The 12,138-nt window shown below is 39.5% G+C and overlaps 2 protein-coding genes and 1 non-coding gene across 4 annotated transcripts; 2 read left to right on the forward strand and 1 right to left on the reverse strand.

Annotated features, from left to right (window-relative positions):
• The first annotated feature begins 25 nt into the window (after positions 1 to 25).
• TRNAN-GUU (transfer RNA asparagine (anticodon GUU)) lies at positions 26 to 99 on the forward strand. Its single transcript has one exon. It is a non-coding gene; the product is annotated as a tRNA-Asn (tRNA).
• A 438-nt stretch (positions 100 to 537) lies between these two features.
• LOC137958372 (UDP-D-apiose/UDP-D-xylose synthase 2) lies at positions 538 to 4,638 on the reverse strand. Of its 2 annotated transcripts, none has more exons than XM_068805345.1 (9): positions 4,296 to 4,638; positions 4,103 to 4,195; positions 3,825 to 3,932; positions 2,046 to 2,160; positions 1,825 to 1,958; positions 1,643 to 1,744; positions 1,466 to 1,558; positions 1,248 to 1,383; positions 538 to 958 (listed from the first exon to the last, which is right to left on the reverse strand). In XM_068805345.1, exons 1-9 carry the CDS (start codon positions 4,566 to 4,568, stop codon positions 843 to 845), a joined length of 1,170 nt encoding a protein of 389 aa, XP_068661446.1. In that variant the 5' UTR covers positions 4,569 to 4,638; the 3' UTR covers positions 538 to 842. The 2 variants fall into 2 exon arrangements, with proteins under 2 accessions (XP_068661446.1, XP_068661445.1); XM_068805344.1 differs by having other exon boundaries at positions 538 to 961.
• Positions 4,639 to 6,459: 1,821 nt separating this feature from the next.
• LOC137958370 (putative phospholipid:diacylglycerol acyltransferase 2) lies at positions 6,460 to 10,177 on the forward strand. Its single transcript, XM_068805342.1, has 6 exons — positions 6,460 to 7,197; positions 7,289 to 7,511; positions 7,896 to 8,179; positions 8,546 to 8,888; positions 9,263 to 9,528; positions 9,626 to 10,177. Exons 1-6 carry the CDS (start codon positions 6,764 to 6,766, stop codon positions 10,104 to 10,106), a joined length of 2,031 nt encoding a protein of 676 aa, XP_068661443.1. The 5' UTR covers positions 6,460 to 6,763; the 3' UTR covers positions 10,107 to 10,177.
• The last annotated feature ends 1,961 nt before the right edge of the window (positions 10,178 to 12,138 follow it).

Raw genomic sequence — 12,138 nt, forward strand, 5'->3', positions numbered from 1 at the left:
TATTTGAATGTTCATGCAACAACGAGCTGGAATAGCTCAGTTGGTTAGAGCGTGTGGCTGTTAACCACAAGGTCGAAGGTTCAAGCCCTTCTTCTAGCGATAACTTTGATTTTTTTTAAGCGTAATCCATATGTCACATCCCTATCAAAGGATTCAGTTTTAATCCATTTACCCAATTGGGAAACAAACAAACAGGGGAAATACGAGGTCCGGTGTTGTCTCGCGTTCCTTCGAGTCAATTACTTTTTCTTCTCCTCTCTATGAATATTACGCCCACATTGTTTACGCACTTCTTCCACGCTAGAAGAAGATCCTTTTGGATTTTGTTTGTTTTCAATTTTCAACAAGAACTCTCGGACTTCATGCCAGGAGGGGCCAATGAGGCAATTGTCTTCTAAGATGCTTCACGCAGTTAGGAACATGAACGTAAGCCTGATAACACTGGTGAAGCAGTCGAGTGTTCGCTTGTAAATTCTCTTACAACGGAGAAACGATGATTATCTTTTTGCTTCTCCCCCATGTGATTTCCACGCCATGTTAGAATAAATAATAAATTATATTGTTCACATTAAAACAAGATTACACCTTTACATAGAACAGATAGGGTGAATGCGGACAGCACACAAACCACCCCGGACATTTATACTTGATACGCTAATTCTGCCTGGATACAGGTACATCAAGACTACAGCAGTAACGATGACAGTAAAAACATACCAATTACGAATAATAAGATTGGCATCTTTTTCTTCTGGAAATAGACAAAATAACAGGCCCTTCCCTCGTTATGAACCTAGCCTCTCTCTAAAACTACACTCTTTACCACTAGAAAGTGAACCCATTTAGCTGGATGCCACTGGCTTCGCAGTGGCCTGCTTGATAGCTTCTGCGTATGTCCGGTGCTGGTAGGTCAATGTGGATTCAAGCAGATCCCAAAGTGATGTTTTTGGGTTCCAGCCTGCTAAATGAGAAAAATCAGAAACATTCCCAACAATTGAACAACACAACCATGCCAAAAAATTGAAGCCAGGAGAGATAACATCATTATTCATACAACCAATTTCAGAACTGAAGCTTTTCTTGATAGCTCAATTGAGCTCAATATAGATAACAGAAACTATTTCTTGCTGCATAAAGTTTAAATTAATTATAGGAATGTTCAATTTTCTTTATCTCTGATGATCTATAGGGCCTCTGGAGAAGCAACTGTCAAGTGACCGGACAGATAAGAAAGCGGATAAACATACCAAGCTGTTTGTTGATGATTGTCATATCAGGGATGCGCTTATCACTGTCATCATATCCTTCACCATAAAACTCCTTGGAGCTTACATCAATTGTTGGTTCCTCCAATGATAGCTCACCACTCACTTTTGAGTACACCTGAGGAGAAAGATAGAACCCCCACCCTTATGACAGGAAAGAAGTAAAGTATACACAGCCTGAATCAAGGTTCCTCACTGACCTGTGTCATAATTTCAGCAAGTTGCTTCACTGTAACTTCATTGTTCGGGTTGCCCACATTAAATATGTGACCATTAGCCCTGGCAGGATTTTCCTGAAGGAGATCATTGATGGTGAGTCTTGCTGCATTGCAAATTATGCAGTTAAATAAAACTTTTAGGTTTTGCTTGTCACTTACAATCATCAATAATACAGCTTCAATGGCATCTTTGATGTAAACAAAGGTTCTTTGGGATTGTCCACCATCCACAAGCTTGAGGGGCTCACGACGGAGGAGATTCTGCAGCACAAAAAGAATTTTAATAGAAGAAGTGGTATGTGACCCTCAAAAACTTCAGTTTTGGAACTTGGTGTACTTACATTACTGAAGCATGCCAGAACTCGAGGTACACCTTCACTTGGACCATCCACCCCAGGGATGAAATCCATCCTTGGTCCAATCCAGTTGAAAGGTCTCACAATGGTGAATTCAAGACCATTTTCTGCTCCCTCAGCTAAATGGTTTCCAGGAATAGCATGGACTTATCAGGATGTTAAAATCTTATTATCCAAAAAATAAAGGTTAATGAATACCTACCTACCATAAATTAGCCTTTCAATAAGCTGTTTTGCACAGGCATATGACCACCTTTGCTTCTCAATAGGACCAAAAATGCAGGGGGAAGCATCTTCTTTGAGAACATAAAAGGATGGATCCTGTTAGAAAAGAAAATCTTCAAATCAGTCTCAGGACAACGGTTGAACCGATTTGACATTTCATCATTTATTCTTAAACAATAGCAACAGCGAATGAAGTAAAAGCTTAACATATTATGATACATAAATTGTTGAGAACCCTCTCTTTTAAATCAACGGCAAGGAAGAAAACCTAAAAACTCCAGCTTATAAACCTGAAATCATAATATCATAATTCATTAACACATTCAAGATCATAAGCAGAGTCAGTCCAAGAGAGCACGCTAAATGCTACTGAATCTGTTCAACATCATTAATTACAGAGTATAGATGATGGAGAGAGCTCAACCACTAAGTTACATTTGGGAGCATTTGCCCAATTACCTGTTCTTAAAAAATTAACTAGCTCCAGTCACAGGTCCCCCAATTAAAACAGTGGACTCTGACTTGAGTATCTATAGGACCTAATATCCACCAAATCTTCTATTGTGTGACAAAGTTGACATTCTATTACCATTTCAATTTCTAAGATTCTTTTGGTGTATTGAACGCATGCAAAATATTTCTATATATGAGTGGCTTCAGACAGATGATTAATTATTCCTAAAGTCTATCCAACTCTTTTGGTAGCAAAAACAGATGTTCTCCTCTTCTAGCAAAGTGTCAACAGGAGTAATCCAGAAGTTCTTTTTGGTTTTTTAAAATGGTAGAAGAGGATACAAGGATGATTGGAAGGAGTCTCCAACCATTAGGGAGGTTTTGAAGACGCCTTCCTTAGATAAGCCATCTGAGAGATTATTAGCAGCACGAAGTGTGTGCTGCAATGGTACAACATACTCCGGAAGTTTCAACTGTGTGACCACAATCATATCTCAATAATAGATAGCCAGAGATTTGTCGGCATAAGCGTCTGCCACATCTGACAAGTCATGGAAACTAAGGCCCCAACATAAAATTTATACAGACAATGACATGAGCCATAAGAAAAACTCATATACGTAAAACCTAATGGAATTAAAAAAGATTATTAGGATAATTTTCCTCATGTTTGTTGCAACAAGCAAAAAAACCAAATAACATCACATATTGAAGATTTATCAAAATTCACACACAATTCCCACTAAAGGGCAGAATGATTCCTTAAAAGACTAATTTTTAATTTCATTTTTCAGTAATATGAAAGACTCTTAGGAGATCTTGAAACCAACTTACGGTTTCTCCAATTCCTTGGAGAAAAACATGTCTCTCAAATCATGTCAAGAAGATATCGGTGCAACTAGGACCAGCAAACTCGAGTAAATGTGTTAGGTCTTGGGGGCATTTGCGATTCCAAACCACACGACAAATATGTAAGATTTCACCAACCAATTTAAAGAACGACACCACATTAGCTGCATTTCTCACTGATAATCACTACTGAACATTTAATATATCCTCTAACAGTAATTTTGCCTAAAAGAGAAAAGCCCAATCACCGAAATGCTCAAGCTTTAATAACAACTAAAGAATCCTCAAGGGTACAATCATTAAGATGGGCACGTGATGAACCACAAGTGTACCATCATCAGGATAATGTGACATGATAAAGTGAATACGAAACAGCCGACAATAGCAGGCCAAATGGATCGAAAAGAATAGATGAGACCTGAAGGAACGATTAAAGAGAACGAATAAACAAAATTTACCTGCCGCAGAGAATGATCCTTGGGGAGAAAGCACCCTATTGTCTTCCCATAGACTTCACAAGTAGAGAAGTGAATGAGGCGTTTATCGTTTTCCGAACAATACTTCACCTGGAAAACCCGAGTGTTGTTAGGACGAATAACTCAAAAAGCCATTAAATAAAAATAAGTGAATTATAAAACCATTAAAGAAAAAAAGTGAATTATAAAAGTCATTAAAGAAAAATAAGTGAATTAAAAGCAGAAAAGAAAATCTCAACAACACTGTCCAGAAATCTCACCACAGGTAGTGCATCGATAAAATTGCTGTAAATGGTGTCGAGAGGACGGGTGTTATAATCCGCAGGAGTGCAGATAGCCGCCAAATTAATAGTCTACAAAATAAGGCGAGATCCACCATTAATAACGAAAAGAGACACAATTGCATTCCTCAAATTGCACAGTAGGACCAATAAACGCAAAGTGAAGACATACCAGATCTGCCATTTTGATAAGGCCTTCAAGGCGGGAGTCATGCTTTATGTTGACACGGTGGAACTGGATTCGATCAGCAAAAGGAAGGTCGGCGGGCTCCAGGAGATGCTTAATCTTGTCGCTGTACACATCGACAGCGTGGATCTTGTGATGAGTCTCAGAGAGGATCTTCTCACAGAGGTGAGATCCAATGAAGCCTCCAGCGCCGATCATGCATATGGTCATCGGCTTTATCGGGTTCCCGTCGAGATCTACCCTCGTCGATGACGCCATTTTCTCTTCGGATCTGAACGAAGATTATGTGGACGGGGGAGTGAGAAGTGAGGAGCCACGAACAGACCGGTACAGGGGAACGGAGACAATCACAAATCTGAGTGAGCTATATTTAAAGATGGCGCGTAACTTCGTAAGAAAAGATTCATTCAATAATTTAATATTCGGTTGGATGCGTCGTGCTGGAGCTTAGAGGGCGTTTCGCATTTGTCGGTGCTGTATTATCGGGTGATGGATCCAAAAGCCCAGTACTTTCCGGTAGGGTTCAATCAGGCCCAGGTCCATTATTCTCTTAATAAGATATATAAAGGTTATTCAGCATTAATTATTTCTGAAAAACCCTTAAGAGATAAACTAAATTATAGTAATGTTCATATTAAATTTTAAATCTCACAAGCTACATATGGATTGTAGGCATGGAAATTTTATAACCAAAAATTAGAATTTCAATAAAAATTTAGATCAACTATTGAGATCAAAGCCTGATCAAAGCCTGATCGACAATTACAATGCTCATCCATTTTTTATTTGAACTTTTGTGTAAGACTTGCAAGGTGGATCCTATTTGAAACATAGAGACCATTAGCGCATCATGTTTCTCGAAAACATGTTTCTAGCTAGAAATTCATACTAGTAAAATCATAAAAATTTTCAAAGTAAGATTTTTTCAACCAAGATGGGTCGGTAAATCATATGAACAACTTTTTAATAAGTATTTGATAATTGACTTTGTAATACTTTCAACACAAGTAATTTTGTATTTGATATTTTATTTAATTCAAAATTTATCAGATAAGTATGATAACGTATGAAATTGATTATTAATTTCTATAAAAAAAAGCACAACGCAAAACACTCCTAATAGAATTACATTTTCATTATATAATGTTACATGTAAAATTTACATGTATGGACTAACAGGTCCATTTAATTTTCCTTGGAAATTTTTAAAAAAATTTATATAATTTTCTTGTAAAACACTAATATGATTTTTATCTGCAGGTTTCTTAAAAATGCGTATCCTACGAAAAACATTTATAGATTTTCGTGTGATATAAATTTCTTACCAAGGGCACTAACACGGCTATAAGCTCCTGTACAAAAAATAATCGGTGTATATACTAAACAAACATAAACTCCCTGTAAATACGTAATAACTGGTTTAACAAGCTTTAATTCAGAAGGTTCTACGGAAGCCGTCAGTGCATTCCAGAAACCTTGATAAGAAACCCTTTTTGTCAGACAAGAATCCTATTCTCTCATTCATTGTCTAGTAAAAAGATAGAGAAAGAAATGTAGCAAAATGGGTTTCTACACTTTTAGATCACTTTAAGGTGGTGGTTAGATCTCTGTCCTTAAATGAAGAAGTAACCAGAAGATGACAGATGGCTGAGTAACCTCAAGAGCCCAAATAAATCGCATTTACAGAGGATCTTCTCATGTTGTTTAAATAAACAGGTAGTTTCTGCTAGTGCAAAATCAGTCTGCAATTGTCATTCCTTCTTTTGTTTCTACTCAGAAGGGACTGTGGTCCAACATCCAAACCCAGTAAGTGGAGGTGAACGTTATAGCTGCCGGATTCGTTTTGCAGCTTCAACGGTCATCCTACCACCCGTTAGATTAGACAAATTTCTCTGCGCAACTTGGTCTCCTGATCCGCCTTCGACAACACCAAGGGAAAGGAATCCATCGCCCTGGTCCTGCCACTGCTTCGCGGGAAAACGTGCCATCCGCTTGTCCTATGCAGGGCTCGCCACCGGTCATCCATTCAGCTTGGATACCCGTGTTCCTCGCACTGCGTGTCCAATTTCCCATCATTTGCGACGCCGTTGTCCGATCAGTCTCCGCTAATTGCCAAATTGTTTCCTCCAGTCCCCGTCTGCCTTCCTGGTATCGGAATTCTCATAGTGCAGAGATAAATGCAGGTGGCAATTCCAGATTCCTACCTTTATTTCCTCACTCTCCACAGCCCATAAAGGCGTACTGCAAAGAGATGGAGTGAGTACCGCGGTAAGGAACGTGGGCTTATATCCACGTGAGAGGTGAAATGCCTCTGCATGGAGGTCGAGAGACAAATGTCATAGCTCTCTGCGTGCATCGGGCTAACGCCCAATAGCTAATACTAAAAACAGCACGGCTTGTGTTTTATCAGAACGAGCTTCGGTTGTTGCAGGGAAGATGCCGGAGGAGCTGTAATGGCGTCGGTATTGCGTTTTCGTAAACTTTATGTGGGGCCGGCAATCAGGTACAACCTGGGACCGGCCAAAACAGTTTCAGGCGTAGTCGCACCGGCAATAGAGGATGGCGAGGAAAAGAAGAAGGGGAGGCCGAGGAGGTGGAGACGAAGGGAGTGGAACTGCGTGGACTGGTGCTGTTGGGCCATCGGGTACATGTGCACAGCATGGTGGCTTCTCCTTCTTTTCTACGATTCCCTCCATATGGCCCTTCCAGCTCCGGAAGCCCCCGGAAGCAAGCTGAAGCGCGAGGGCCTCCGCCCCCTGCACCCCGTGGTGCTCGTCCCCGGGATCGTCACTGGCGGCCTCGAGCTTTGGGAAGGCCGTCCCTGCGCCGACGGACTCTTTCGCAAACGTCTCTGGGGCGGCGCCAGCTTTACCGAGGTCTTGCGGAGGTACTTACTGTGATTGAGCTGGAAATTTTTGGTCCTTAAATAATAAATCTCTCTTCTTCTTCCCTTGAATTGTTCGCTCCGGGTGGTGTAGACCTTTTTGCTGGTTGGAGCACATTTCCCTGGACAATGAGACAGGGATGGACCCGCCTGGGATCCGTGTCCGGCCAGTTCCGGGCCTCGTTGCCGCTGATTACTTTGCTCCCGGTTACTTTGTTTGGGCTGTTCTGATTGAGAATCTGGCTCGAATTGGGTACGAGGGGAAGAACATGCATATGACGGCTTATGATTGGAGACTTTCCTTTCAGAATACTGAGGTACATTTGTTTATATTCCGCCTTTCCCCTCTTTGGTTTCTGGGTGATTCTGTGATTATGCTTCATCCATGGCAATGCAGATATTTAATCATTCTTGTAGGTAGCCAATCGTTAATGTCCTTCACCTGTCTAAAGCTGTACTTCAGGGGAAAAAAACAGAGATATGGAAGGATTTTGCTTCCTTGTCCTTCCATTAATTGGCTCAGTTGATTTCTTTTTATTTCCATGGGATTCCAAACATACCCTAAAACTCCAAGACACCCAATGGCATATATATGCCAATGAGCAGAACCATATTTGAGTAAATGTAGAGATGGTTAGCATCGATTTTGCATCTCTTGCCTTATTCTTGAAGTTATTGAGTTGACTATAGTGATTGGGCAGGTTCGCGACCAATCTCTGAGCAGGCTGAAGAGTAAGATTGAACTTATGTTCAGAACAAATGGTGATAAGAAGGTGGTAGTGGTGCCACATTCAATGGGGGTGCTTTATTTCCTTCATTTCCTTAAATGGGTTGAAGCACCTCCTCCCATGGGAGGAGGAGGGGGTCCTGGATGGTGCGCCAAACACATCAAAGCAATTATGAACATTGCTCCGGCATTTCTTGGTGTTCCTAAGGCTGCCAGTACAATATTTTCTGCAGAAGCTAAAGACGTTGCATTTGTCAGGTCAGTAACCTTTGGTTGTTGATTCAAATGCTGAATATGCAACTTCTGGTTACATGAATAGAAAATATGAATTTTCTGTTATTCACACTGAACCTGAAAGGAGAATGAAAATCCTCCATTTTAGAGTTATAAATTTCAACACCTTTAAGATTGAAGCTTGTTTATGCTGCTGTCTCTCTTGTGTAGTGAATGAACTGATCAGAACCTGATAAATATCTCTCAGGCATTTCTATATATGAAACTCTCAAAGCGAGTCATAATGCTTCCAACAGATTCTAGTTTCTTAAAGTATTTGACCTGTCACCTATTTTTCCTTGGTCAATTTCACATTGTCACTCATTGTACATCTGATGCTGCTTATAACAGGGCAATGGCTCCTGGTTTAATAGATTCTGAGATACTCGGATTTCAGACGCTAGAGCACGTTATGCGTGTATCTCGCACTTGGGACTCCATTATGTCACTGCTACCAAAGGGTGGCGAAGCAATTTGGGGCAACTTAGATTGGTCACCAGAAGAAGGTTATGAGTGTGAGCAGGTGAAGAAGTATCTGAAATCCTCTGCAAATAAGCAGTCTGGTGAAACAAATTCCACAGATGGAAAGCTAGGTTTCAAGGTGAGGGAGACCGTTCACTATGGAAGGATCATTTCCTTTAGCAAGAAGTCGTCGGAATTACCATCTTCTGAGCTTGAAACAGTTAAGACCAAGGTAGAGGACCTTTTTGCCTGTTTGATATCATAGGTGACATTCTTATCATAGTTTTTTCTTGCCCAATTCTGCTTATCTGACGATTTACTGTTGTTTATGTGATATGGTCGTCCAAATTAAATATCAACTTTTTCAGCTATTATAAGAAGATCATGGTGCTTGTTAGCAGGGTATACAGTTCTAAGATCTTGCCTGTGTTTATAGAATTTGGGGTTGATCTGTCAATCTTTATAACCTAGTAACTTCTTTTACTCATCAGAGAGTTGATTCTTCCTACATGCTTCATTCTCTATTGCATAGATATGTGAATGTTTGTATTGCAATAGTTCTCTCTTATTTCTACTCAGTATGCTGGGCTAACAAATCATCAACAGGAGCTTGTTCGGCACCATGGAAATGTTCAAAAGAATGCATCCTGTGGAGATGTCTGGACAGAGTACGATGAAATGGACAGGGAGAGCATCAGAGCAGTTGCAGAAAAGAAGGTTTACACAGCCAAAACTTTCGTTGATCTACTACATTTTGTTGCACCAAAGTTGATGCAACGTGCGGATTCTCACTTCTCTCAAGGGATAGCAGATGATCTGGACGATCCCAAGTATTCCCATTACAAGTACTGGTCGAATCCATTAGAGACAAAGTAAGAATTTCTTAACACTCTACAGTTGGGTCTAGTTCCCTCTCAATGACTAGTAGAAGTAAGAAGTAAAAGAGTAATCTGGAAATTTCTGTTATAGGTTGCCAGATGCCCCAGAGATGGAGATATACTGTATGTATGGAGTGGGTATCCCAACAGAAAGGGCCTACGTCTACAAGCTGTCCCCTTCAGAGAGGAGGAGCAAGAGCATCCCATTCCGGATCGACGGGTCAGCAGATGACGACAAGGGGTGTCTCAAAGGCGGCGTCTACTCGGTTGACGGCGATCAAAGCGTGCCGGCACTGAGTGCCGGCCTCATGTGCGGCAAGGGGTGGCGGGGCAGGACTCGGTTCAATCCTTCAGGAATAGAGACGTACGTGAGGGAGTATCAGCACAGGCCACCGGCAAACCTTCTCGAAGGCCGGGGCTGGGAGAGCGGAGCTCATGTGGACATCATGGGCAATGTGGCGCTGATAGAGGACGTTATCCGAGTGGCGGCGGGTGCCGGAGGGGAGGTGAGCGGCGACAAGATTCACTCGGATATCATGAGAATGGCGGAGCGCGTCGGCCTGCGCCTGTGATTATGTAATGTTTACGCTATTGAAGTGTTTATTCCTCGTTTCTTTCGTTCGTTTCAACTGGTTAGTTTTGAATGGCTCTTTTATATGTAAACCTTTTTATCATATTTCTTTCTCCAAATGAATATTATTAATATTTTTTAATTATAAAAACTTTAAGCCCACTTACTTTAAAAATACTAATTACAAACTAATAAAAATATATTTAAATTATTTATTTTATTTATTATTTTTAAACTATGAGATTTGCTTTGAAAGTCTAGGAAAACTCTTTAGATTTTTATCTTTTTAGTAATTCAAATTTAATATCAATTATCTATTCCTATACTCAAAATATAATTAAAGCTAAACTATAATAAATAAATAAATATAACATCTTGGAAGTCAAGGTTCCCTTGTTTCCATAGGGAACAATCCTAAGTAATAAAATCATAGTGTAACCTATGACTAGGGGTGGCATCGAGCCAAGTTTGATTTAACAGTGACATCGAATCCAGCTAAGTTCGAACCTTGTTCAAGTTGAGTTGGATTTAAATATTTTGAACTCGAGCTCGGCCGACCCTAGCCTCGAACCTAAAATTGTAATCGAACTCGAGCCTAATAATTTTAACCGAGTTCGTGTTTAAGCTTAACCTATATTTAATACTTTATATGCATACATTATAAAAAAAAAAAAAAAGAATGATAGTAGAGGTTGAGGATTAAATTTCAATAATGGATTAGAATGCACCAATATTAATTTTTTTACTCCAGATGTTGTCTAATTTATTTTGTAATTTTGTAATCTAGCCATAAATTTACTATGACCTCATTAGTGCCCCTAGTTGAATATTTATATTCTAGGAAAAACTAGAAATATTTTTCCTATGATACATATTTTCAAAAAAACCTTTAAATAAAATCCTATTGCTATTAGTGACTTATTAAAAAATTGTAATAAATATTTTTAAATTTTCTTAGGAAAGTTAAATGGACCTCTTTTTATTTCTTCTAGGGAAATAAATAAAAATTAATAATCAATCTAATATATTACTATACTTATCGATAATTTTTTAATAAAATAAAATATCAAACACAAAATTGTAATGAAAATTACCTCAAGTTTCTAGCCCATCTTGGCAGGAAAATTTTACTTAAAAAATTATATGATTTTTTTAATAAGAATTTTCAATTAGAAAGATGTTTACAAAAAACATGAGACACTAATAGTCCATAAAAACTTATTTCTACTAAAATCTTCAAGAGTCATGAGAAAGGAGAGTTTAAGATTTTTTTTTTCACTTTATGATCTTGTACATGCAAAATCATCTTCGTATGCGAGGGGGAGAAAAATTTTCCCCTTAACTTAGGTATTCTGTTGGTTCTAGTTTTCTGCCGAGATGAGAAACGACTCCAAGGGAAAATTTCATCGGGGATAACGGCTGCGACGGAAACAAAGGCGAAGGAGACAAGGGAGAAAAAATCGAGTGGCGACGGAAAGGCAAAAAGCAGTCGTCAGCGGAGGTGGCCACAACAACGGGCAGAGGGGCTCGATGTTGTCTGAGGGGAGGAAGAATTTTTTCCCCCTTGGTCTCGGTCCTGCTTCGGTTCCATTCCTCGGTCCCGACTCCCCCTGAGTCGAAATCGAGCGGAGCTCGAGCCTTCCGCGAGCTGGCTCGGTTCGAAACCACCCTTATCAAGTTTGGTCGTACTATTAAATCCCGATTCTCTCCAAGCGTGTCTCTATCGCGAATAACTCCTTATGGAAGTCATTTTCGTAGACCTTGTGATAGAACGAGAAACTTCCAAGCGGAATTTTAGCATCTATTGGTCCAAATCGAAGAAAAAAAATCTTAATCCACTTGAATTTCTCAAGTTATTTTTTAAATATAAAAAAATACCTTACTTTCTTTCTAAGGTATAGAAATTAGACATAAAAAAGTGGGTACCATTGCAATTCATTCATCCTATTCTATTTGTATTTTCCCAAATTTTATTTACCTTTTGATAGCTATTTAATTATAAATCAAGTTTGTACGTGGCACTTAACTAGAAT

The sequence above is a fragment of the Aristolochia californica genome, unplaced genomic scaffold, assembly GCF_029961685.1.
Source record: "Aristolochia californica isolate CCGP_79_NKW_82.1479 unplaced genomic scaffold, dmAriCali1.0.hap1 SCAF_3, whole genome shotgun sequence".
Taxonomy (NCBI): Eukaryota; Viridiplantae; Streptophyta; class Magnoliopsida; order Piperales; family Aristolochiaceae; genus Aristolochia; species Aristolochia californica.